General features: G+C 34.6%; 6 protein-coding genes across 9 annotated transcripts; 3 read left to right on the top strand and 3 right to left on the bottom strand.

Annotated features, from left to right (window-relative positions):
- Positions 32 to 3,399, top strand: LOC104751451. Of its 3 annotated transcripts, none has more exons than XM_010473398.1 (11): positions 32 to 161; positions 316 to 473; positions 598 to 655; positions 1,118 to 1,242; positions 1,336 to 1,610; positions 1,710 to 1,749; positions 1,829 to 1,883; positions 1,965 to 2,028; positions 2,120 to 2,516; positions 2,593 to 2,721; positions 2,809 to 3,399. In XM_010473398.1, exons 1-11 carry the CDS (start codon positions 101 to 103, stop codon positions 3,199 to 3,201), a joined length of 1,755 nt encoding a protein of 584 aa, XP_010471700.1. In that variant the 5' UTR covers positions 32 to 100; the 3' UTR covers positions 3,202 to 3,399. The 3 variants fall into 3 exon arrangements, with proteins under 3 accessions (XP_010471700.1, XP_010471699.1, XP_010471698.1); XM_010473397.2 differs by having other exon boundaries at positions 2,806 to 3,399; XM_010473396.1 differs by having other exon boundaries at positions 2,800 to 3,399.
- On the top strand, positions 3,868 to 4,755 carry LOC104751450 (WEB family protein At1g75720-like). The gene is made up of 2 exons (XM_010473395.2): positions 3,868 to 4,048; positions 4,141 to 4,755. The coding sequence occupies exons 1-2, from the start codon at positions 3,926 to 3,928 to the stop codon at positions 4,612 to 4,614; spliced, it is 597 nt and encodes a 198-aa protein (XP_010471697.1). The 5' UTR covers positions 3,868 to 3,925; the 3' UTR covers positions 4,615 to 4,755.
- Positions 4,827 to 5,268, bottom strand: LOC104751449. Its single transcript, XM_019238160.1, has one exon. It carries the CDS (start codon positions 5,226 to 5,228, stop codon positions 4,974 to 4,976), a length of 255 nt encoding a protein of 84 aa, XP_019093705.1. The 5' UTR covers positions 5,229 to 5,268; the 3' UTR covers positions 4,827 to 4,973.
- LOC104751448 lies at positions 15,602 to 18,435 on the bottom strand. The gene is made up of 3 exons (XM_010473394.2): positions 17,727 to 18,435; positions 17,543 to 17,640; positions 15,602 to 16,673 (listed from the first exon to the last, which is right to left on the bottom strand). Exons 1-3 carry the CDS (start codon positions 18,320 to 18,322, stop codon positions 15,961 to 15,963), a joined length of 1,407 nt encoding a protein of 468 aa, XP_010471696.1. The 5' UTR covers positions 18,323 to 18,435; the 3' UTR covers positions 15,602 to 15,960.
- Positions 22,874 to 24,388, bottom strand: LOC104751447 (putative HVA22-like protein g). Of its 2 annotated transcripts, none has more exons than XM_019237991.1 (7): positions 24,258 to 24,387; positions 24,074 to 24,114; positions 23,874 to 23,972; positions 23,703 to 23,759; positions 23,548 to 23,611; positions 23,250 to 23,456; positions 22,874 to 23,141 (listed from the first exon to the last, which is right to left on the bottom strand). In XM_019237991.1, exons 2-7 carry the CDS (start codon positions 24,103 to 24,105, stop codon positions 23,067 to 23,069), a joined length of 534 nt encoding a protein of 177 aa, XP_019093536.1. In that variant the 5' UTR covers positions 24,106 to 24,114; positions 24,258 to 24,387; the 3' UTR covers positions 22,874 to 23,066. The 2 variants fall into 2 exon arrangements, with proteins under 2 accessions (XP_019093536.1, XP_010471695.1); XM_010473393.1 differs by having other exon boundaries at positions 23,108 to 23,172; positions 24,258 to 24,388.
- On the top strand, positions 24,694 to 25,810 carry LOC104751446 (protein disulfide-isomerase LQY1, chloroplastic). The gene is made up of 5 exons (XM_010473389.2): positions 24,694 to 24,923; positions 25,007 to 25,090; positions 25,167 to 25,218; positions 25,315 to 25,471; positions 25,573 to 25,810. The coding sequence occupies exons 1-5, from the start codon at positions 24,777 to 24,779 to the stop codon at positions 25,592 to 25,594; spliced, it is 462 nt and encodes a 153-aa protein (XP_010471691.1). The 5' UTR covers positions 24,694 to 24,776; the 3' UTR covers positions 25,595 to 25,810.

Genomic DNA, 27,312 nt, shown 5'->3' with positions numbered 1-27,312 from the left:
TTTTTTTTTTTTTTTGGTTTTTTGTTCTGTTCTTCTCTGTGAGTCTGAGTCTCTCTTCGTCTTCTTAACCTCTGGTTTGAGTGGTGAGAGAACAAAAAAAATGGAAATGGGTCGTCGAGATGCGATGAGACGTGGAGGAGGAACCAATAAACAACAATCTGGTAACACAAAAATCCAATCTTTTTTTTTTTTTTTTCGTTTCACAAACCAACAAAAATAAAAATCCAACCTTTTTTATTTATTTTTGTCGTCGTTTGCTCTGTTTTGTTTGGTCTCAAGTTTTTGTATCTCCAACTCATGATGTGATTATTTTAGGATCTGGGTATTCTGGAAAATCAAAGAAACGAATGTTGAAGAAACTTGGTTTAGCTGATGATGTAAAACGAATGATGAGCTACGAGTTTCTTCATCATCATCATCCTTCAGATTTAGAAAACGAGGTTTCTCGGAAGATACCTAAGCTTCCAAAAAAGGTAACTTCTTCATCAATACGCCAAACTTAATTTCCTCATTAATTACCTATCCCTTAATTTTCTCCTCATCTTTAAACTCTTTTCACATTTATTAATTTCTCTTTTTTCTCTCTCTCATATTCAGAATTTGAAAGGCACTAGTGGTGTGGATCATGCCTCTGTACCACGTAAGCTTCGTTCAGGTGCGTTGTTCGTGACTCCTATGACAGAAGAATACTTGTTACAAAACCAAATTTTTCATTTTTTTTTTAGTGTGAATTAATGGTCTGGCTAATGTGTCAGTAGTTTTCTGAGTAGAGTTGGTTGGGAAGATTATGGTATTTTTTTTTGGCTTTTGAATCTGTGTTGGAGATTTTGGATTATTTTACAAGCAAACTCTTTTGCTTTTTTTTTTTCCTTTCACTTTCTTATTGTGGACGCAAGATTCTGCTACATGTCTTTCTTTTTCTTATATACTTTATAAAAATCAAAAAGCTATCAATCTTCAATTTATAATATTTCTTTCTTTTCTTTAAAGCTTGTCTTTGTCAATTGGGGAACTCTCTTTATCATCTCGAATTCAAAACCTACACTTCCTTTTTTTCTTTGCTAACCTTTTCTCACTTCTTTTTTTTAATCTCGTTTTGTGTACTTTTCATTTACAGCCATGAAGAAGAGGAATCTTGAATCTATTTCTAAGCTATCCTCTGTATCAAAGAGACTTAACCGGTCGAAAACCGGGAGTGAGTCTTTTAACAAGGAGTTAGTAAAGAAGGAGAATCAAGAAATGGTTGGTTGTTTTTTTTATGATTGACTTCAAATTTTGTAAGACATAAAAGAACAGTTTATGGAGTAATGGTTTTTGTTTTTTGCTTTTGGTTAGGAAACAAAAGCTATTGTTCCTGAGTCGATGATGATTTCGAAAGATGAGAAGGAAGTTGCAGAGACTTTATACGGTTTAGCTGGAATGTTTACTGAGACTGACTCTATTGATAAGAGGAAGACTTGTCATGAGAAAGAAACTACCAAACTTGACTCTATCTTGGTTGTGAAACCTGACTCGCTTGAACCGGAAGGTTCAGTTCTCTCTTCAGCCAAAACTAACCAGACTGATGCAAAGCCAATAGTGCAATCTGATAACCAGCTCAGCAGTACAGGGTTTGTAGCGAGTTCCCGTTTAAGTTTGTCTTCGGTTATTTAATTCTATTGGTGGTTTCTGTTGTCTAACTTTTAAAGAATGGCTGATTTCATTGATAGATTGAAGCAAAGCAGCTCAGTGAATGTGACTGATGCACCTGTAAGCACTCTGATTCCTTCTGAATTTTACTTTCTTACTTTAGATTCATATAGCCACTGATTACATTGGAAATGCTTAGGCAATAGCCCGTGAAACAAAGGTTACAACTAGTGACACGGACTATAAAAGCAACGGTAATGAAACCTACCTTTTGTATCACATACTCTTGAGTTAAGAACCGTTCTCCTAATACTGACTTATGTATTTCTAAAAAGGTCTTCTTGCACTGTGGCCTGGCTTATCTTCAACTGTTCGTTCAGGAGCTCAAGTTCTTTCAAAGTAACTCCTAACCTTTAACATGTCTGTTAATTTTTTTTTGTGCTGCTAGGTTTCTTCTCTTATATATCTGGATCGTTCTTTCTTAAATCAGACAATCATCCACAAAGCTTCCACCTTGGATGGATCAAGCTGCTTCTCCTTCCAGGTCTGCTTCACTCTTGAGTGAACCGTTAAGAGTCCAGACGAGAAAGTTGAAGAGATGTGCCTCTCACGTTTACATTTCCCGTCTCATTAAAGTATTACAGACCAGTAAGAGTAGTCCCACGACACTTAACCAAATTGAGCTAAGATCTTCAGATATGTCAGAACGCAGACTCCCTGATCCGGTGACAAGCATTAGTGACTTTAAAACAATGCTGTCTCCAGCAAAGAGGTGTCAAAACCCGCATCTACTCGATATACACAGGACACATAACTCAAAACCCGTGCCAGAAGACAGGACTCAGCTTGCTCTCGATCTCAATGGTCCACACACTTCACAGAAACAGGTAATATACATCTCTGTTCTTATTTGGTTAATTCGTTTTCTCTCTAATTCTTATCTCTTTTCTCTTTTAACAACAGAGCTATGATTTCCTAACTCTATCATCTGCTGGAGCAACACAATCTCATTTCCAACTTCCAAATTCAATTCCACAGTATCTCTCAGCAGCTTACAATAGGCAACTCTCACCTGCAACTTCTAGCTATCAGGTTTTTATTTCTCTGACCCAAATTGTCTCTCAACTAGCAAATTGTCTCTCCAGTAGTAACATTCTTTCATCTTGTAAGTTGCAGCAGCTTTCTCCATATCTAGCCAGTCGATTCCAAACCGCTTACAATGCAAACCAGCAGCAGCAACAACAGCTTCAAAAAAGGCTATGGGCTGCTCAGTACAGACCAACAAATGGGAACACCATGCAATCAAACCAATACAGTCAACCAAACCTCTCCTTGAACCTGACTAGTATTCAACAAACTCCCCAAGTTGCTTCCTCCCCAAGGTACAACATCAACAACAATGTATCACAACAGAAACATCATCTCATGGCTGCTGCTGCAGCAATGTCAATAAGCCATCACCATAATAATAACAATCCTTCACGGATGGTGATGAACAGACAAGAACACCATTTCCCACTTATCTATGAAGATACAAGGACACCATTGCAGCTACTTTGCAACGAGCAGTAGTGAAGCTGCCCTGTTTTGCTTTATAGTTAAATAGTTGTAAGGTTTTACAGATGGTTTGAGTAAAAAAAAACAGAAATCTGTTTCTGTCTTCGCCGGAATTTGAGATGGTGTAGATTATCGGATAAACAAGGATTTTCAGTGAGAGATGATTGAATCCCACTAGTTTGAGAAAAAACCTTTAATGTCTTTTTATGTAAATGATCCCGGAGTCCTTCAAAGGAGCAAATTTTCTTGAGGACCATGTTTTCTAAAGTGAGACAGCCCAAGACAACAAAAAAAAAATGTCAGTAAAGTTTCTTGTGCAGCAAGCGACTTGCTCCAATAAAAAAAGACTTTAATTCTTTCAAAAAAATAACATGAAATTTTTGGGATTTAACAAAATCCCAGAAACAGAAACCCTTGTCATATCATAACACATTCTATAAACAAGTAGGAATGAAATTGTAGTATTATGACATTGTAATTGCAAAACGGTATTTTTTCACAAAAATAAGTGTTAAAAGGGAGAAATTTATATTTTATGAACAATATATATATTCCAAAAGACTATGAGGTATTAAAACAATAAGAAATAAATAGTACTCTGAAGAAGTGGGGATGAAGAAAATAATATGCTTTGCGTCGTCTCTCACTCAATTCTAAAGTCACAAAGCTATAAGAATGCAAGCTTATGTATCTCTTTGCTGCGCCACAGAGAGAGAGCTAAACAATAACTAGCCATAATATGGAGACGATGAAGAGAGCAGAGATAGACACAACGGCACCTTTTAAAACTGTCAAAGAAGCCGTTGCTTTGTTTGGCGAGAGAGTCTTAGCCAGCCAAGTCTATTCCAACCATCTCAAAGTGGCAAGTACTTCTTATTTATAAACTCACATTACCATATGATTGTATATTTGATTCCGAGATTGGTTATTGTGATAACATTAGTAAAGAAACAGATGCAGGATGAGAAATGGGAAGAGGATCCATCAGGGATTGAGACAGAGCTTGAAGAGACAAAACATGATCTCAAAAAGGCAAAGGAAGAAAGCATAAAAATGAGAAACTCATTGTCTTGTATCAAGGAAGAGCTTGAGCGGACAAAACAAGAGCTCCAGAAGCTGAGAGTTGATCCTGAGGAACCCGAAAAGAGAATCGATGATACTGTCTTCAAAACCAAATTCGAAGTGTTAGTTCCTCGGGTTAATGATGGACCAACCAGAAGTCCGACGTTGAGATCGATGAGCGAGAAAAGATACGTGAAATTTGCAAACCCGACTAGTAATAATGGTTCGGTGGTGGAGATGTTTCTTGAGAGACATCCTTCGATGAAAAAGAAGGAGAAGAAGACGACGGCGAAGACGAAGAAGAAGAAGAGTTTGATCCCTTTGTTTATTGGAGGGTTATTTTCTAAGAAAAAGGTTTTGCAATGAAACAGTTTGGTTTCTAATTTTCTTTTGCTGTGTGTTTTTTTTTTGGTTTTGATAATAATGTCACATATGTATGTGGCTTTCGTAAATGCTTCTTGAAAATACTTTATTTCCACTTATTAAAAAAAAAAAAATCTATATTCTCGAGTATACATATTTTGATAATAATGAAAATACTCGAAGTTTGAAAAAAAAAATTCCTAGAAAAGAGTCGTCAAAAATGTGACTAAATTTATAAATGACCATAATATAATTATATAAGTTTCTCAAAATTACAATAACTCAAATAAAAAAGCAAAGCCTCGAACCAAATGTTGAAGGAAAAAAGAAGAAGTGAGTTTTGACTTTTGAGATGTTGATCACTAAACGTAAGCTTCATGATCTTCATCACAAGACATAGCCGAAGACTTGTTGAAAAACTCTATGCAATCAGCGATAGCTTCACTGTAGTGTACATGAGACGAATAGTACGAACTACTACACGAAACCTTCGGCGGCTCAAACCTCTCTCCGTCGTGGGAACCGTTGCGTGAGCTCTTGGGCCGGCGAGAGGAGGAAGGGAGAGTGAGATCGATGAGCCTCATGAGAAACTTTCGTAATCCGTGGAAGAGCTTCATCGTGAAGATAGATAATCCTATCGAACTGATCGTTCGAAGAGATGAATTAGATCTTGAGGGTTTTGTCTATACTCTATATATGAATGGTGAAAGCTCATGTATACATATTTTTGATAATTTAATAACTAGCATTCAAAATTCTTATAAAATAATATAAAATTCTCTAAGTAAAATTTGTAATGATTCATCACGGAGGAAAAACAGGAACAAGAGTGTTTCAATGATTAAACCACCAAAGAATTTCTTGAGATGTGTTTTATCCTATGAACATATGTAGGCCCCATCTTAACTCTATCTAAAGCTCTTAATCCCATTTAATTGTCTCCAATTTTTGTTTTAATTAAATGACAAGAGATTAACCTATTACTATATTGTATATGGTTCCAACTTCCAACCAGTGTCAATGTGTCATAGACTCATAGCATTGCTCAGGAAAAAAAAAAACTTTTTCCCCCAACAATAACTAAGCATTGGCCAATGCTCAGGAAAAAATTAAACATTGGCCAACAATATGCTTAATTTTTTAGATCCCATATCAACTTTTGTTTTTTTCATTTGTTAGTTCAAAGACTAAATTAGTTATCTTATAAAAATGTTTTCGTCTAAATGTGACTGCAATACAAAATATGAAAAAATAAATCGTGGAATTATGATCTAAGTATAGTGTACAACATCAGCAACACTTCAAGACAATGTCAGTATCTTTTGCTATAATTACAACGTAAGATACCTCACCACATGGACATAGAGACTGAAGTTTTCTTTAGTTTTAAAAGCTTTCAATGAGAAACAAAGGAAACTAATCAACATACGAGTAATCATAGGTTGAATTACCGTATAATTAATGCATAATTAAAGCTGTAACTAGTGATTACATTCAGAAAAGGAGATTAGTGGTCCTGCGGTTACACTTGTCTTTGACCTAGTTTTAGGGGTACAATGAAATTTTGGGACCAGTAAGCAAAACATTTAACTTCAAAAATATTCGTACGTGTAGAACAAAACAAGAGTTTGTATCAAAAAAAGAAAAGGGAAGTACATATTAAAAGGCAGATAACGAGGGAATTCATTAGAAAGAAGGCGACATGGAGAAACCATAAAAGAATTAAGAGGCTTTTGGTGAAATGATTTGTTGGATTAAGAATTCTTTTTTTATAATTTAAGGTTTATGACAGTTATGATTATGTCTTGCACTTTAAATTCTTCCTTCAAGTTAAAACTAACTAAAACCACCTGAATAACTCATAAAATAGCTCAATAGTTGTGAACTTTTACTACTATATATATATATATCAGAGAATTTTATCACACTGATTCAAGTTGGCTTTATCTAGGGACTAGGAGTGAATTTGCTAATGAGAAAAACTTACTTGTAATAAAAGAGTAGGTACCATCCCGCACATAGTGCGGGATAATCGATTTAAATAAAATATTATGAGTAAAATTATTATTTGAGATTTAAGATTTGTTTGTATAAAACAAAATATGTAGTAAAGTTTTTTTAGTTTTTTAAATTTGCGTTTATTTTCTGTAAAATATGTTTCACCCGTGAAATATTTAAATTTGGAAAAAAAATTTAAAGTGGTGTAGAAAGTTTTGATGTCTTTTTGTGTTTGTAAAAATCAAATTCAAATCTTTTATGGTTCACATTATTATCAATATCACTATACCATTAAATAGATAAAGCAATATTTTTAAACTAATAGATTTAATTTAAACTAATCTTAAATTTAAAAATGCAATGAGAAAATGATAAAAGTGATAAAGAAATAAATATTTTTTTTTGTTTGTGAAACGTAATTTACTTTTAAAAAATAAATAGGTTATAAAAATGATAATTAAATACATTTTTGGATTTAATAGTTGATTAAATCTTTCATTTTTAAAAATGAATAAAAAAAACATTGGCTAATAATATTTCAGTGGCATATTTATGTAAATAACAATGAGAAGTAAGAGCATTTATTAGAAAGGTACAGGAGCTATGTGAGCACGACACCTCAGCTTTTTTTGTGAGAGTGTTTCTCTATTAATATATACTAGGTAATAACCCGCACTATATGTGGGATAAATCAACTCAAATAAAATTATTACAAGTAAAATTATTATTTGGAACTTAAGGTGTCATAATAATAATTTTACACATAATTTTTTTTATTTTATTCAAATTTACATTTAATTATTTTGTGTAAAAATATATTTCACCCGTGAAATATGAAATATAATGTTAATTATTGTGATAATTGTGATAATGTTATTTATTTTTAAGATTATTGTAATAATTAATTTTTAATATATACTCCCTTTGTTTCATAAAGAGTGTCATTTTAGAATTTTATTTTTGTTTCACAAAGAGGGTCATTTTACATTTCCTATGCACTATTTTATATTTTCAATGCATCTTTTTCATTAGATTTTCTAGTTTTACCCTTAATCTATTACTAAATTAACCCATTAAACATTTATTAAATAAGGACATATATGTATATTTTAATATTTTCTTAATTTGTGTGAAATGTGTCAAAATGACACTTATTGTGAAATAGAGGGAGTACTTGAATAGTCATCAAATTTTTTAGAATCAGAGAATAAGTTTTGTATTTCAAAAAGTTAAATAGATGAATAAGTTTTTTAATAGTTTATGAAATGTAATTTACTTTAAATCATTAAATATGTTATAAAAATGATAATTAAATTATTAACTATTTATATATATATATATTTTAATAGTTGATGAAGTCTTTCATTTTAAAAAACTAATAGAAATAAACATTACCTTATATATTCTAATGATACATTTATGTAAATAGTAATAAAATAAAGATTTCCTTATATATTTTAATANGATAAATCAACTCAAATAAAATTATTACAAGTAAAATTATTATTTGGAACTTAAGGTGTCATAATAATAATTTTACACATAATTTTTTTTATTTTATTCAAATTTACATTTAATTATTTTGTGTAAAAATATATTTCACCCGTGAAATATGAAATATAATGTTAATTATTGTGATAATTGTGATAATGTTATTTATTTTTAAGATTATTGTAATAATTAATTTTTAATATATACTCCCTTTGTTTCATAAAGAGTGTCATTTTAGAATTTTATTTTTGTTTCACAAAGAGGGTCATTTTACATTTCCTATGCACTATTTTATATTTTCAATGCATCTTTTTCATTAGATTTTCTAGTTTTACCCTTAATCTATTACTAAATTAACCCATTAAACATTTATTAAATAAGGACATATATGTATATTTTAATATTTTCTTAATTTGTGTGAAATGTGTCAAAATGACACTTATTGTGAAATAGAGGGAGTACTTGAATAGTCATCAAATTTTTTAGAATCAGAGAATAAGTTTTGTATTTCAAAAAGTTAAATAGATGAATAAGTTTTTTAATAGTTTATGAAATGTAATTTACTTTAAATCATTAAATATGTTATAAAAATGATAATTAAATTATTAACTATTTATATATATATATATTTTAATAGTTGATGAAGTCTTTCATTTTAAAAAACTAATAGAAATAAACATTACCTTATATATTCTAATGATACATTTATGTAAATAGTAATAAAATAAAGATTTCCTTATATATTTTAATAGCACATTTAATAAATCAAAAGACTTATTTTTGTAAATATATTTATCTTGAAATGCTTAATTGTAATTAAATTTTCAAATCGCTCCTGCAACGATACATCAGCTTTTCTATTAATATATAAGGGATGGTCGAATTCAATGGATCAAGGATTCTAAGGTAACTAATGTATAGACGATGTGTAACCCTTTGGGCCAAAGTTTTTCTAAGGTAAGTAATAGCCCATTTGAGTTTACACGTAACAAATAGAGAAAAGTTTGTGCGGTACTATAGCAATTAGAATTCAGAATACAGGTTTTTGGCCCCGCAGTGATATATTTTTTAGTTTTCTTTTTGAATCAAGTTTTTTGTGTTCAATTCCTTTTGAGGCAATTTTTTTTTTTTTTTTTGGAAACAAGTTCGAGTTTTTAGGGAAGATATTACATATAATCAAGTGACTTAAAACTGTAAAAATAAAAATGCAGAAAAAGAAACAGTAAACAATAATATACTAGACTAAAGAGGTAAGTAGGTAACGGTAAAAAAATATTTATATAAAAATAAACTTTGTCACCTTCTACCGTAACGATAACAATTACTAATCGATCGGAACCCTATTTGTTGCCAATAAAAGTAACTAAGTAAGTAATAATGAACAAACTATTAAAAGAACTAATCACTTGTTTTGTAGATGTCTCCTAAATATCGTCAAGCTTTTTTTTTATTATCATATGTTCTGGCTTTTTAAAGCCACTTTTTCTGGCTTGACAAGACAGAATTGACAGATTATGATTCAACAAATTTACTTTTTATGATGATCTGAAATCATTTCCAAACACTCTTCGACAAAACCTCTCACAACATAAAATACAAGCGGGATTAAGCCCTACATCTCCCCATTGAAATATGTTCCAAAGGTCTCAAATATTTTATTTCATAGAGTATACAAATATAAGCATTACTTAATCAATGCATTTTCTTTTTAAAAATGGAGATAGACATATATGCGTATGTGTTTTAAGGTCTTACTTTTTAACATTGCTCGCTATAGTTGGGTCAACTTTAATTCCATCTTTTAATAGAACTTCTGAATTCTGAAACTTATGCTCCACATATTTGTTGCAAAACTCGAATATAAAACTGGTTTGATTCCAAATCTCTGATTTCATTTGCAACTTCAAGGAGAAATCGAGTTATTTTATAAATAAACAATGTAGCAAAGCTTCTGACAACGAGGAAAGTTCCAATGGTGCACCCTCTCAGCGTGCAACCCTTTTATTACTTATGGGTAAATTTCGAACTTATCTAAACTATACCAATATATAACTGCTGTGTTTCTTCTTATGTTTTGACAACACTATATATACTATACTAAAAAACTATACAACACCCAACTTTTATTTACAAAAATCAAATCAGCTTTACCAAGAGGTCCAAGAAAAACTAAAGCAAAAAAATAATGAAAAGAACTCGGGTGAATAAAACAATTTACTGAAAACGCATGTGGTAGCAATTATACCACCCTGCCACTCCCACACTATTTGATGCCCACCAGTGTGAACAGCTATCAAAGTTACTATAGTTAACAAAATGTTACATTTACTTACTGGTCAAAAAGCCTAATTTGAGAAAAGAACACGTTAACTTCACCATAATTAATCATGATTTTTTAAACTCACCTCTACTAGTAATTTTTAACCTAATCATGAGGTCAATGATAAAAATATGTAATATTGAACATATTCTAAGAATAAAATTTGAAAAATATAAGAACACATTTCTTATTCGATTTAGAAAACTCTCTCAAAAACTAAATCTCTCTTTCTCTCAAGTCTTATGAAACACTTTTCCATCGACTTTTATATTTATAGGTTTACACTTTTCTTAAACCTATTAGAATTACCATTACACAACTTAATGATAATAGGAACTTTTCCTTTTCCTAATCTATCTCTTTTGGCAACTTCCTAGGAGATAGCTTCTTCCTCAAGTTGAAATTATTCAACATTCTCCCCTGTAATTCCAACATGAACTCCGAGAAGCTTGATATCTTCAACTCCGAGTAAACTCCTCATTTCCTTGAATTTAACTCGTCCTAGTGGCTTCGTAAGTATGTCGGCTTTCTGCTCCTCTCCTGGCACATGTTCGACCTCAATCTGCTTATTCTCTACACACTCTCGAATGAAGTGGTACTTAGCAAGCATATGCTTCGTTCTCCCATGAAATACTGGATTCTTGGTTAGAGTTATAGATGATTCATTATCGATTCTAAGCAGGATCTTCTCTCCTTTCACGCTTAGTATCTCGCTCAACAACTCTTTGAGCCACATAGCCTGTTTGGCAGCTTCCGTAGCAGCCATTAACTCTGCTTCACATGATGATAATGCCACAGTCGGCTGTTTCTGTGTTGTCCACGTGATAGGCGATGAACCATAATAGAAAACATGACATGTGGTGCTTCTTCCATCGTCGATGTCAATGTTATGGCTGCTGTCACTGTATCCGGTGATCCTTCTTGATCCATCCTTCTTGAAAAACAAACCGTAATCAGTAGTTCCTCTTAAGTACCTTAGTACATGTTTGATAGCTTGCCCATGAGACACCCTCGGACTCTGCATATAGCGGCTAAGGACTCCAACTGCAAAAGACAAATCTGGTCTCATGTGGAGAAGATATCTTAAGCAATCTATGGTTCTTCTATACCTAGTAGCATCGATTTCCTTTTCCTTTTCCGCTTTTGATAAACTCAGACCAGGCTCCATCGGTTCATGAGTTGGATTGCAGGACCCCGTTCCTGCATCAACAAGTATTCCTTGAGCATATGCTTCCTGTTTGATCTTGATTCCATCTGCTCCTTGAATAACTTATATGCCAAGATAATAAGTTAATTTCCCAAGATTCGACATCTCGAACCTCCTTGACATGTCCTCTTTAAAAACCTTGATGATCTTGAGTGATGTCCCTGTTACAAACAGATCATCAACATAGATAACCACAATTAAGAACTCATTCTCCTCCTTCTTACAGTACACTGTCGGTTCCTTCACACACTTCTTGAAGTTCATTTCTTTTAGAACTTGATCCAGCTTTGTATTCCAAGCTCTAGGAGCTTGACGGAGACCATACAAGGCCTTATAAAGCCTCTAAACTCGATCCTCTTCTCCTTTCTTCTCAAAGCCTTCAGGTTGAGTAACATAGACTAGTTCTTTTAGTTCGCCATTGAGAAAAGCTGTCTTCACGTCTAAGTGGTGAATCTCCCAACCTATTGTTGCTGCGAGTGCTATTAGAAGCCGTATAGTTTCGATTCTAGCTACCGGAGCAAACACTTCATCGAAATCTATACCTTGTTGTTGCACATATCCTTTGCAACTAACCTCGCCTTATACTTATTCACTNGATGATCTTGAGTGATGTCCCTGTTACAAACAGATCATCAACATAGATAACCACAATTAAGAACTCATTCTCCTCCTTCTTACAGTACACTGTCGGTTCCTTCACACACTTCTTGAAGTTCATTTCTTTTAGAACTTGATCCAGCTTTGTATTCCAAGCTCTAGGAGCTTGACGGAGACCATACAAGGCCTTATAAAGCCTCTAAACTCGATCCTCTTCTCCTTTCTTCTCAAAGCCTTCAGGTTGAGTAACATAGACTAGTTCTTTTAGTTCGCCATTGAGAAAAGCTGTCTTCACGTCTAAGTGGTGAATCTCCCAACCTATTGTTGCTGCGAGTGCTATTAGAAGCCGTATAGTTTCGATTCTAGCTACCGGAGCAAACACTTCATCGAAATCTATACCTTGTTGTTGCACATATCCTTTGCAACTAACCTCGCCTTATACTTATTCACTGAACCATCAGCTTTTCTTTTAAGTTTGTAGACCCACCTAACTCCTATAGGTTTAACACCAACTGGTTTGTCTACAAGCTCCCAGGTGTTGTTCCTTGTGATCAAATCCAGTTCAGCCTTCATAGCATCGATCCACTCTTTTATCTTCCCAACTTCGAAATAATTTTCTGGTTCCCCATCTAATGTTAGAAACAACCTGCAACTTACTTCTTCTGCAAATAAGACGTAATCATTAAAATAACATGGCTTTGTTATCACACGACCAGATCTAATGACCAGAGGTTGAACTCCGACTTGTTGCTCCTCAATATGATTCTCATCACTCATATCATTCTCATTATCTTCTTCATCTTCGTGGTTATCATGATTTACATCTTCTGGGTCGGCATCTTGTTGATCGTTGCCTTGTTCATTACCGTGTCCACCACCATCTTCGATAAAGCCTTCTTGAAAGAGCCTAAACATACCAGGTTCACCATCTGATTTGTTTGTCATAGATGACCAGTCCCAAGCCTTACCTTCGTCAAATATGACGTCTCTGCTGATAACTACTTTCTCCGCAACAGGGTCATAGAGTCTATAAGCTTTAGAACCAGGTTCTGTTCCAAGATTGATCACTTTCTTTGATTTATCATCTAGCTTTTTCAACTGTGGTCCATTGATCTTTGCATAGGCAACACAACCGAACACTCTCAAGTGCTCAATGTTCGGTTTCGTGGACATATAACACTCATATGGAGTCTGACCATATAGTGCTTTTGTGGGCACTCGATTGATGAGGTAAGTCGAGTGGCGTACAGCTTCTCCCCACATATCATTCGGAACCGACATCGCTTTCATCAAGCTTCTTTTCATCTCCATCAAAGTACGGTTTTTTCTCTCTACCACACCGTTTTGTTGTGGTGTATGCGGCGCGGTTAGATGTATAGTAAAGCCGTTCTCCTCACATAACCGATTGAACTCAGCTGAAGTAAACTCTCCTCCTCTATCGGTTCTAAACGTCTTCATGGAGAGCCCACTCTGTTTTTCAACAAAGTCTTTAAACCGTTTAAAGCGATCAAACGCTTCACTTTTTTCTCTTAGTAGCATTGTCCACATGTACCTAGAGAAATCATCAATTAGAACAAAAACATATCGGTTATTAGCTGGTGTCGGTGGTGAAAACAGACCACACAAGTCTCCATGTACCAATTCCAAGGCCTGTCATGCACGAAAACTTGCTTTAGCCGGGAATGAACCTCTTGTTTGCTTCCCAACTAAGCACACCTCACACATACCCCTATCATGGATCATGTGTGGCATTCCTACAACCATATCCTTTCGAACCATGTTATTCATAACATTAAAACTTACATGCCAACACCATGTAGTATCATCACTCCCGAGCTGCAAACACATTGGAGGACTTATTTCCATTGGTGTCTTGTAAAGTCTGTTTGAAGACCTAGTAACTCTCACAAGTAATCTTCCACACAGATCTAGAAGTGTCAGAAACACTCCTTTCATGTTCACCTCACAACCTCCCTATGTTGCTTGGCCAAGGCTCAAAAAGTTGTGTTTCAGGTCGGGTATAAAATAAATTTCTTTGAGTGCTCTTATTTCTCCAGTCTTGCACACAAAGTTAATGATCCCCTTTCCAACAATATCAACATAAGAGCCAACACCAAACCTGACTTTACCTTTAATCTTTTCATCCAAACTGCAGAAAAACTCCTTATTTCCTGACATGTGATTACTTGCTCCATTATCCAAATACCAAACACTTGCATTGCCTTTGTTGGTATCGTAGTTCTTCGGAATTATCTTGTCTTTGTTTAAAAACACTACTTCATGCATATATAGTGCATCAGCTTCATGTGTCTCATTCAGGTTTGATTCTTGATTCTGATTGTGGTTTTGAATCGGTTTGTTTGTACACGTTGTCTCATAGTGCTCTGGCTTATCGCATCTCCAACATATCACTTTCGATAAGTCTTTCTTCGGTTTGTTTTGGTTGTCTTCTGTGGCTTATCCTCCTTGGTTTTGGCCATTGAATCTCCCTCGACCCCTGCCTCTACCAAAACCACCTCTACCAAAACTACCTCTGCCGTAGCCGCTTCTACCGAAGCCGCCTCTACCTCTGGATCCTCCTCGGAAACCACCGTCACCTCCACGATTATTAGAGGTATTGGTAAACATCAACTTGCCTTGATCTTCGACTGAACTTACTTCTCCAATTCGTTCCCCATAAGCTTTTAACCTTCCTACTATGTCCACAAACGTCGTTGTGTTTAAGTCGAGGACTTGCTCTAGAGAAGCTACCATATGAATAAATTTTTCTCTAGGTAATCTTGTAAGAAACTTCTTTACCAACTTTGGTTCTTCAATGGTCGCTCCCAAAGAAGCCGATTGTGATGCAAGCCCTGAAATCTTGTCTGCAAAGTCATCTACCGAATCTGAATCATTCATCTTCAACCGCTCTAGTTTTGCTAACAAAGTCTGAAGTCTAGCTTCCTTTACACGTTCCGCTCCTTGGTGACGTGATCGGATAGCATTCCACAGTGTTTTAGCTGAATCTTGCTCTCCTATTTGCAAGATAAGTGACTCGGGGACAGAATGGAATAGAAGAGCTGTCGCAATATCATTCTTCTTTTCATCTTTAGATCCCGGTTCGATTGTATCCCATACTTCGTTAACTCGGAGAATGATCTTCATCCTCATCGACCAAACTGTGTAGTTTGTTGATGTTAGTAATGAACAATGGATTGATGGTGCTCCAAGGTCCTTCGTTCGTGACGGTGAATTCTGTTCGTCCCCCATGCTTGGTTTCGAAAAGTTTTCTCCACCGTTTTTTGATCAGAAACACAACCTTGCTCTGATATCAAATCTAAGAATAAAACTTGAAGAATATAAGAACACTTTTCTTATTAGATTTAGAAAACTCTCTCAAAAACTAAATATCTCTTTCTCTCAAGTCTTATGGAACACCTCTCCGCCGACTCTTATATTTATAGGTTTACACTTTTCCTAAACCTATTAGAATTACCACTACACAACTTAATGATAATAGGAACTTTTCCTTTTCATAATCTATCTCTTTTGGCAACTTCGTAGGAGATAGCCTCTTCCTAGAATTATCCAACACATATTAGCTTAAAATCCTAAGAATTACACACTTATTAAGTCAATAATAAGATGGAATTTATGATTCAGGTTGATGATTAATTAACCTAATCTCCTTACACTATTAAAAAGTTAGAAGTAGTACTAGAACAACCATTATTTTTCTTAAGTTAAAATTACAATTTCAAGATTCTAAGACTTTGTAAATAACCACGAAGCAAGGTAATATAGCTCTCGGGTTATAAACCACAAGCTCCTCCAGATTCGAATAAACTCCAGCGTTGACCGCCACCGAGTCAAACACACCACCGCTCGATGAAACTCCAACCGCCGAACTATCCTCCACCGGAGACTTCGTCTCCGCCGTAGCAGAAGCCTCCGCCGCGAGTAAATTAATGCGCTTAACTCTCCCAGCGATTACCCGACACACAAGCATCACTCTCCTCGCATCATCGCTACACGTCAGCAAATCATCAGCTCTTCCGCTACTCGCCGTCGTCCTCACCCCGCCGACGCTAGCGGTTGCGGTGGCTCCTCCTCCGCCAGCGGATTTTCCTAGGAATCCGTGGCGAATCGCGTTGCATACGCCACAGCCAGGGAGGTTAGAGCAGAGAGAAGACGAGCCACGAGCTCCGAGAGAGCAAGTGAGAGTAGTGCAGTGGAAACGCAGAAGCTCGTTGCCGTCGGCGGCACAACGAGCGTCTTTTCTGGTAGTTTGAAGCGCACGCGCCTTCACCGCGTCTCGGCAGTCTTCGAACCGCTGGATCGTACGTTGAGTGTTGTGGACTTTTAATATCCGTTCGATTTGACAGATGGGACTGTCTTTTTTAAGCCAGCTTGATTTGAATATGATCTCCACTATGTTTCGACCCGAATCTTCCGGACCTAACTCCGAAACTGCAATAAAACGACAACGTTTTTTGCTCATGAAATCAGGGAAACTCTATACCAAGTCAAAACAAAATCTTGAGTTTTGGAAACATTAAGACAGAGTTTTAATTCAGTTACTGTCAGGTGGGGTTGTAATTCTTATACTGTCGAATAGAAAAATGACACGTAATAAATATCAGGGGGACATTGAATTTAGTTAAGAGCAGAGAGACAGCTGTTTCTTTTTATAGTACAAAATGGTCCCCATGGCAGCATGCTAAGTGTTTTCCAAAGCCAAACGACATATATGGATACCATAGAATATGTTGTCCTCTCCAGTTATTTTTATTCCCTATTCTCTTTTGTAATTTTCTCTAAAAATACGGATGAATCTGCTACATAAGGCCAAATTCATTCTAACTTATTTGATCGATATTATCACCGACAATAACATTGAGATCTTGATTCCATTAAAAAAAGATAAGTGTAAGCTAATAAAGCATGTTCGTTAATTATTTGCTTAACATTACGGTAAATCTATCGATAAATCCAAGTGCAGATTCACCGGAAAATGTGTTAGTGCTAATAATTCTATCAAATACTAAACAAGTTGAGTTTATATCAACATTCACAAGTCAAATCATAGACTGAGATCTTAATTTTTTTTCCAATTAAGGTTCCAAAAACATAACATTTTACTTTACTAAGCAATTTGCATTAACGAAATCCCACCAGATACTAGGTTTAACTTTAAAAAATGTGACTACTCAGTACTCACACACAAAAAAAAAAGATTGTAGCTACTAGATAGAGCGTAATTAAATAATTTGAGCTAAATGATAAAGTTATATAAATAAATTTTAACAACCGAAAATAGTAAAATGTTGAACCCGTACCTGCGTGACGAACAGCTTGATGAAGCTCTAAGCTTTCAAGCTTGGGAAAAACTTCTCCACATTGGGAACAAGCACAAACCCTAGGCGAAATTGGATACCTACCATTTAAAGAAAAAAATAATGAACATACTAAATTATAACTAGGATGACTTCTCTCATCATTAATTTGTGTAGTCATTTTTACCTGCTAGGGTCAACGATCATGTGACATTCGTAACATCCGGAGAGTTTACGGAACTGCATGGCTCTAAACGAAGTCGTTGATGATGACGTGTAACTCCCGCTGGCGTTAGATCTCGTTGAGCCAGATGTAAGAGACCGAGACGAAGAGGAACCGTGTTGACCAGGTTTCCGAGTCAGAAGCCGAGTCTCCGAGTCAGGAGCAGTCGAGTTAGCTACGTCGGGAGAGTGGTCTGCTCTATGAACCACGCGAGTGTTGCCGTGAGCCACGTCTCTGAAGCTACATATGGAGCTGCACGACGAGCCGAGCTTGGAAGGAGATAAGTTAGTAGTTATGGACGGAGCAGGCTGAGAGTTCTTGGAAGGATCATGGACTCTTGATCCTTCGATTTGCTTGCAAGTTAATAGGTTCTTGATTTGGTCCCATGAAGAAGGCTGCTTAGGAAGTACTGCTTTTTTCGATTTCTGCGGTTTGTGTGGTTTCTGTTTATGCGGTTGAGTTTGATCGGTGGGATTCTCGCGTTTCTTGCGTTTGCTCGACGGTGGATTGTGTTTTTGAGGCGGCTCTGCGTTTTCCGGCAAGAAAGTTAGTAAAGCCATTGTAAGAAAGAAGGAAAGAAACTCTTGAGAATGTGAGAGTTTCTCTTTTGTGGTCTTCTTTATGGTTCTTTAATTATAAGCTTTTTTTTGTAGGTGTTGAAATCGAAGATGGATCCAAGATGTGTAATAAGGAGGGAAGAAGATTAAAGTAGTGGGCTTTATCTTTCTTTACTTCTTTATTTTACAGTTTTACTTTCTTACCCTTCTCATTTCGAATTTTAATTTACTAAGATTTATAATCTTTTGAATTGTACAAAGGGTACTAAATTAACTATATTCAGATATCTTGTTTTGTCAGATCTTTCTAATTAATTTTGGCATCTGGTTGCTTACTTTTTTAGTTGTAGGCTTGCAGTGCAGTTAATTTTGTATATTTTCCTCAAAAGAAAGAACAGTAATTAATATGCATTTCAAATACTAAATTACTCTTTTGATGAAAATAAATTAGTTAGAAGATATTGAAATTAATTATTTTTGGACGAGCTTGGTTGGCCTTGTATGTGCTTTAACTGCTTTCATCTATCTATCTGCTTATAATCTGCGATTACAGTTTGACCTACTTAAGGGGCTGACTTTGTTAACGTCACTGAAGCTTCTATTGGTAGAGATGCAGACAAAATGCCACGTCAGAAAGCATCTTTGGTATATTTCAAATACTAAATTACTCTTTAATATATGGATTTGTTTCGTATATTTTACTCAAATATCTGATTGAAATCTCATTATTATGAAGACGCTAATATACATAATAAAAATGAAAAATTTAGCTGTGAAGAATAGATTGGAGAATTAATCCGTGTTTATCAAAATATAAAAAAAAAGGTTTGAAGATTCCATGAATGCAAGCAAGAAAAAAGAAACGATAATAGACTAATAGTACTCATGATTATAAAATATATGTTTTGGATGTATGGTCAAAACAATTGTTTAAAACAGAAACAAGATTACACGTTAAACACCAGACAAGGTCTTTGGAAACTTCGTATCTGGAACTGTGATTACGGATTCCAAATGTTCTATTTGTCTCGAGTTGAATTTTTCAATGCCTTTTATTTCTTAGTTTTCCTATAACTAAACTAAACTATACTGTATTTTAATTTATTTCTATAGTTTACTTCCGTGTTAAATTCAAAAATTATATGAAGTATTTTTACTATTTTAGATTTATGCAATGTGATTGTATTTGTAAGAAATTGGTACTGGATTAGACTGATAGACTGTTCCTTTTTCAAAACAATTAAGTTAGGGTGTCATAAACTAATCTCACTACAGTAAAAAGTAGTGGAGTTAAACTTGAAATTTGTGCAAATAGGTATGGGTGTAAATTCATTTATTAATATATATATATACTGATTATCATAAAAAGGTTTAATGCGCCAAATAATAATAATTTATTGTATCATAAATGGTGAGAATTGAGAATGCCACAACACAGTGTCCAGTGTCCACATTATGGGTGGTAACTCAGGCACCATATTTTTTTAGGCTGTGGTATTAAAAACATAAACTTTAGTAACTGTATTAATCACTCATCAATAAGTAATATATAGTGAATTAATCATAATCAAGGTATATACTGAAGCAATCAAAATATTTGTTTAAGGTTGACCGTTGACCAGATGTAAAAATCGAAGGCCTTCACATTCGCCGCAATACTTGGATTTTACCACGAAGTCGCTTTGGCCTTCTCACTCGTCGTGTTCCACATTTGTCCCTCTCTTTTGTTTTTTTTCAATCTAATAAACTTGGTTATAAAAATCATCAGAGATTATTATTATTATTATTATTATAGAATTAGTCATTTCGTTTCAAATTGTGTTCAATGATGTTTGCTATTTTATAAGTTTCGTTGAGACAAAAGAAGAAAAAGGAGCGCGAGGTGTTGAGAATGTGTTTGATTCTTAAAAACGAGTTTGAATTTCAAAATAAAACGAAAAGTTAAAGTAATTGTTTACAAACGTAACGTTTAAATAATTTGTTAGGAGTCCGGTGACAATGGAATTTATTCGACTGACAGAAAAATTAATCCCTGCTGCATTTAATATTAAAAAGAGTCTATACTGACAACGTGGCCGGTTAGGATTGGGGTGTGATTAATAAATTTTACCTATTTATAACTTCAAAAAATTGATATAAATTTTATATTGGTATTACCCATCTTGTATTGCAGTAAAGAGAAACCTTCCAATTCCCAATTTGTATAAATTCAAGTGCTTTGAATTTTGCATTAAATATAGAGCCACGAACGATTGTAGATTTTTAAAACACCGAGAGAGAGAGAGAGAGAGAGAGAGAGAGAGGATATCTGAATATACTACTACTAGTATGAATTATGGATCGTTTCATGGTAAGTTTTTTGAAAATGTTTGTAAGGTTTGTTTCTGTGACCAACAACAACAATAAGAGGATATCTCTAGATACAAAAAGGTGTTACTCTTAGTATAATGTGTTATTCGTTTACAATGTTATAAAGTGCACGTGTGATTTGGGGTCTAAAGGTTTGGCAAAATGGTTTTAAAATATATGAAAACTAGAGACAATTGTGTCCCCATTTCATGTTATTATAATATATTACTTCTTCTGTCTCATAAAAATTGATATTTTGAAATATTTTTTTGTCCCATAAAAATTGAAGTTTTGTAAATTTTAAGAAATAATAATTGAAAATATTTAAAATGTTGAATTGTTATTGGTTTAAAATTAAATAATATTTCTTTAGTTAAATGAAAAAATATTTTTAAACTCAGTAATAATTATTTTCTTAAAATGTGTAAAAGCTTCTAAACATCAATATTTATGAAATAGAGAGAATATTATTATACTACGTACTATATTATAAAGAATCGAATCAAGCCCCGCATCTGATTTCATTTTAATTAGATTACATCTCCCACCCAATTAGTTGAAAACTTAAACGTCGGACATATCACTATATCAAATCATTAATCCGTAGCTCAAAGGGTCAAATATCATATAAAAAAAAAAAAATTATTTAGTACACTTTTAAACATACATACGATTTTTGAATTTTTGTACAAATAAACGAACATAATACCTGTGGTACAAGAAAATATACATTTGAGAATAGCTAAATAGTGGTTCGCAAAATAAACTGTTAATATCCATTACTGTTTTGCATCATCTTGAAAGTATCTTACTGTATCATGTTCCATCTTATAAAGTAAACTTTTACAGTAAAAAAAAACTATAGTCATATCTCATATGCCTAAAGAACTGTCACGAAAGTGTGGAATAATACATTGTTATACTGATACAATGTGTATGAAAAGCATGTGGTCTACTTTAATACTAGAATACTTGTAACAACTGCAATGTAATTCTTTTCACACACTCATTCTGTAATCAAATAACTTGTAGGAATTTAGATGAGAGAAAACGAGACCTGGTTTTGGTCTTTACTACCTAAAAATTGTATTTGTTTGTTGTTGTGTTGCTTTTTATAGTTACNGCTAGAGTCGACCAAGAGGGGGAAGCCTTGCATGGTGAGATATGGCAACAAATGGCAACAAAAATGAAGCCTACCACTAACCCCACTTGTTCCTTATTCAACTTATTAAATCTGTTGTTACCCATCAGATTTTTTAGCTAACAATTTTTTTTCCCAATTTTAAATGTTGGCCTACTAATTTTATTTACAAACAAATTAGTTCTTTTTCCTATTATATTATAAATGTGGACACCTAATAAAAATTGATATAGCGACCGACAGNTATCGCGTCAGGGATGGCTTGTGGAGAATTAAACAAAGTGGTGAAAAAATAAGAAGAAGAAGATGGGTTCTTCTTGTTGACACTCTTTAGTTTCACACTGGATCATACAACAAGAACAAGCTTCATATCAATAAATGCAAGTAGATAGATATACGACAACTATCATTCAAAATTGGTCCCTAATTTTTATAGTGGATTCATCAATCATTCGGTTGCATATTCTTCTTTCAATTATTGGTCTCTCTACACAACTCATTAATTTATGAATCTCTGTATTCGTTGTGGTCTTCTTTTTACACGTATTATCTGATCAAATTGGTTATTTTGTACGTGCAATAAATACAATGCCGTATTAGATATACACAGTTAGATATTTTGTAATTGTTTATGTATTTTTCCACACAATGATGATATGTCACAACTTGTAGCCGTGTGGTCCTATGGTTATGTATTATTTTTATGTTTAACCCCTTTCGTTTTATAAATTACTTTGCAGAATGTTCTTTTTTTTTCTTTTATCTTTTGAGTAACACAAATGCAATATTGACCAAGTATAATTTCTTTGAATTTTAAAATAAAGTATTTGAGCAGGGATGTCAAAGCGGTTTTATCCATTTCGCTACCCGTCACATTTAACCTGATCCACAACGGACTGAGAGTCTGAGATAATATTGTGGGGTTTGACGGTTCGGTTTACATCCGGCCTGCTAGATACAGAGAGTGGAAACATGTGGGCTTGATAAGGGATTGGGTGCCATCAAACACGTACGTGAAGCACTTACGTTAAGGTATATGTCAAAACCAAAATCTAATAATTCAATGGATTAAAAGGTACTTTATTTATTCTCCGAAGCAATTTACATTTGACATATGAAATTAAGAAACACTAATCCACATAGTATGATTTATTCCTCCTATTAGCGACTAAAAGAAAGAAGATGAATGATACATAGTTAGTACAATGTGTATTCACGAGTCAGTCTAAGTGTTTTCCTCTTGGATGAGTCTCTACCTCACTTAGTAGCTTCGTTTTCTTTCACCTTAAGGATTGGATCATCAACTTCAGGTGTTGTTGTCTGTTTCTTTTCCTGTTCACAAATAGAAAAAAATAGCAAAGATCTTTTAAAGAACATTTAACTCACATGTTAAATACTATATATATGCGTAGAGAGAGGTGAAAAGAATTATTTAATTACCTCTGACTTAGATTTTGGTGTAGATTGTTCGGAAATATACTGCAAGATCTCAAAGAATCTTGTGTGTCCATGGTTAATTGCTTTTTGGAGATATATCATTGCCATATTCCCAGCTCTAGTCCGTACCTCTATCAAGCTGCGGTCAATTTCATCTTCATGCTTTGAGATGTATGGCCTGAAGAAAGAATCGTACACATATGTGGTTCCCTGAAAAGGTAAACACACATGAGGATATCAAATTAGAGAGAAAGCCAGTTGAATCAAAAGATTAATTTTGAATCTCATTGGCTTTACTTACTTTGGTCTTTGGGAACCATAGATAAATAAAGAATGCCAACTTGGCCTCGCTATACATTGGTAACCTTCACAATGAAAGCAAAGTATAATAAGAACAGTGAAAATATATATTTGTTACTAACAAAAGTACTAAAAAACCAATAACAAGTAACTTACCAGGAAACAAGAGCATCACCAACTCGTTCGGAAATCGTTAAAACAGCTACAATAATCCTACAAAGATGTTTTACGAGGAAGAAACAAGCAAGATTTAGGAACCTTTAAGGATAGAGATCAAGAAAAGAAGTATATATAAGACATTAAGACGGTTATCATATATATATATACCAATATTGGCACCAGAACTGAAGGTGTTCAATCTCAGGCTTGTTGAGTTCCACCGTCTTGTAACACTCATAAGCAGGATACGCATATCCAAACACCATTCTGTCAATAATTAAAAAATTCATTAATTAATTTGTTTGATTATACAACTGTTTCTAGGAACACAAAAGAAGAGATCAAATTATAGTTATTGAGTAACATACAAAAGCCCTCTTGTCAGAAACGATCCAATCATTGTGATCACCTGCTAAACATATTACAAAAACAACAAACGAATCTGCTGAATCAAAATTATATGATGATCACTATATCCAAATTTCGAAAACGAGACACTAAGCATTGATAAAATGCAACGTTTTAAGACGATTGAAACCATAACATATATACCTATCTTATGAGACGACGTGATGATGCGGCAGGCGACGGTTACGGACAGTGACTTGCGGGAAAGGAGAAGCAAAAACGGTATGATCGTATCGTATCGGGATAGTGACTTGCGAATCCTTTTTTCTCGTAAATATATATTTTGTTCTCTGCTTGACAGTTTTAACTTGAAACAGTGCGTTGCGGGCTCCATATAATACGTAAACAAACAACTTTGAAAAAAGGTTTAGCAGCCGTTGGATTTTTATCTGACGGTTACGATCTTCTACTTTTAATCAGAGGGTGTACCGTATCTTTTTCGCACCTGATTGCTCCCTCTTCGAAATAATGGATAAAAGAAAATTTTCTTTTACTGAAATGGGATAAAGCCACGTGAATAAATCTTAGCCGCTAATGATTAAACATCTGGTGGCTGAGATTAACCGAAAACCACTGGTTCATCTTCTTCCTCCTCATCCTCTCATCTTCGCGCGCGCTTAAGCTATCGTTCTCCATAGCTTTCCACACAACATCGAAACCGAAATGCCAGTTTCAGCTCCGTCTCCGCCTCGTATTCTTCACTCTCCGTTCATCCACCGTCCAATCAATTTCACTCCGTCTTCATTCCCCGCGAAGAATCTCCGGTCTCCATCTTATCCACGAATCAAAGCTGAACTCGATCCCAACACGGTCTTTTGATTCTCATCCTCTTTATTCTCTCTTCTCACAACTTCAATTTGATTCTCAATTTTGGGTTTTCGTAATATATATAGGTAGTCGCAATATCTGTTGGCGTAGCTAGTGTCGCGTTAGGAATTGGAATCCCTGTGTTCTACGAAACTCAAATCGACAATGCCGTAAGTCTTCAGATTCACTTCTCGATTCAATCGATTGGAATTGTTTGCATTTTTCTAACACAACTTCTCGGTTTAGTCTAAGCGAGAGAATACTCAACCTTGTTTTCCCTGCAATGGAACCGGAGCTCGTACGTTTTTATTATTGCTTCTCTTATTACTCTCTTATATACTCTCTATTAAAGTTGTTGTTTTTGTTGATGCTGTTTGTTTAATTTGTGGAGCAGAGAAATGTAGATTGTGTGTGGGAAGTGGTAATGTGACAGTAGAGCTTGGTGGTGGAGAGAAAGAAGTCTCTAACTGCATCAACTGTGATGGTGCTGGTTCTTTAACTTGCACTACTTGTCAAGGCTCTGGTGTTCAACCTCGATACCTTGATCGAAGGTACTATATGATAATTCAAAGCTACTCTGTTTGTTTTGTTGCACATTGTAGAGATAGATACTCACGACTTTTTTATTCTCTTCTTTTTCGTATATGGTCAGGGAGTTCAAGGACGATGACTAAATGTCTTTGCACTAGGGAAAACAGATCAAAGTATCTCTTTTTCCTCCCTTCTCACATTTCTTCATTGTACAATACTGTTTTGTTCACCAAGCATATGACAGAACAACATGTTGTATCAAAGAGATCAATCAAAATGTTTCTTCTGTTGTAATGAAGTAACATGACAGAACAACATGTATCTTTCATCTTAAAGCTGATACTATTTTCCCTCTGTCATCAATCAGCAACCAAAACAAATCTCTACAAAAGACCAATTCTATTGGTTTTTAATTGCAACAACAATGAGCTAGCTACATACATATGTATAGCTTGAAGTCAACCTACCATTGAAACTGACGGAGAAAGTTTCCTGCATTTGGCTTGTAACCAAGTCAACCGTGACTTGTTACTTTTAAGAGATAGGAAAGTCTCTCTAAGACCAGGGTTCTCAAAAAGGTCTAAAGCTGCATAGTAGACGCCTTCGCCCACGTTCTCTATCTCGTCAAGCACATTGATACAGTTTGTGATACTAAATCTGTCCTCTTGCGTTACGGAATCAGCCATCCTTGACCTCAAAGCAGTCACCATGTCTGACAAAGCACCTGCCATTTTTCCCAATGCTGCTTGATCAATATGGCTCGGTCCTAAAGTGGTCTTTGAATCAGGTTCTCTCTTCCTTTTTCTATCTACCAAGTTTGTGTCTGCTTGCGCTAAGATTGGTGTTGATATATTCTCTGAGGATTGATTTGCCATGGATTCTTCTAATCCTTCAAAGTGACTTGACTGAGCATATCTACCATCAACGGAATCATCACCAAATATAGTGCAAAGCTGCTCATAAATGGGACAGTCCTTAACATTAACCGGCTCACTCCTAGGCTGTACCTGTGTGACCCAAGTGTTTAAGAAAAAAAACAGCATTTCCTTCAGTAAAACATAATGCTTGAACCTAAAGAGGATAAAAGTAAGTAANACAAGAATTGATGTATTATTATTTTAAAAAGTCTGGGTTGATGTATATAATTATGTAGATGTACTAATATAAAATTTTCCTCTAAATAATTATAAAAAATATATATTTTTTCATTTTGTTAAAAGTCATTGATCATTTTGACTTAAGCAAGTCTCCTCTTCATAACATCCACACACATGCATGTACCTTAAACAAGATATTCTCCATTCACATATATAAAATCCATTCATTCACATCACATATTCTCCATTCTCACTTATCTCTCTCAACAATCTCATCAATAATGGAAGAGCTCCGGGAAGCGGCGGTTGCTTATTACAACAACGGCACCGAGGAACAAAAGAATTTGGCACGTCAGTTTTTCCGGGCAATGGACGTTGACGGTAACGGCCGTGTCAGCCTTCGTGAGTATACCGACTTCTTGGGTAAAACCGCCGGTTTAGCTAGCTTCCATCCCGAGATGTTTCCGACGCTTGACCAAAATGGGGACGGTCAGCTCGACTTCACGGAGGTCTTGACGCTTTACTATGTGGCTCGGACGCATACCGTTTGTNTGCTTCCTTTAAAGTTAAAAGGGGTAAAGCTGTAATTATTCACCTTATAATTAACATTAATGAATAAATACAACCTTGAGTTAATATACTAACACAAAAAAAAAATCTAAACAAAGGAAAAAAAAAATTAGATAGATCTGAAATCCCGCTTGATACTCCACCGACTTTAAACTAATTTAGAGAGATTTGATTTTTTTTTTTTTTTTTTTTTT

Source organism: Camelina sativa, chromosome 16, assembly GCF_000633955.1.
Source record: "Camelina sativa cultivar DH55 chromosome 16, Cs, whole genome shotgun sequence".
Taxonomy (NCBI): Eukaryota; Viridiplantae; Streptophyta; class Magnoliopsida; order Brassicales; family Brassicaceae; genus Camelina; species Camelina sativa.
The sequence above is the reverse complement of the archived record's forward strand: the minus strand, read 5'-3'. Positions and strand labels throughout refer to the sequence as shown.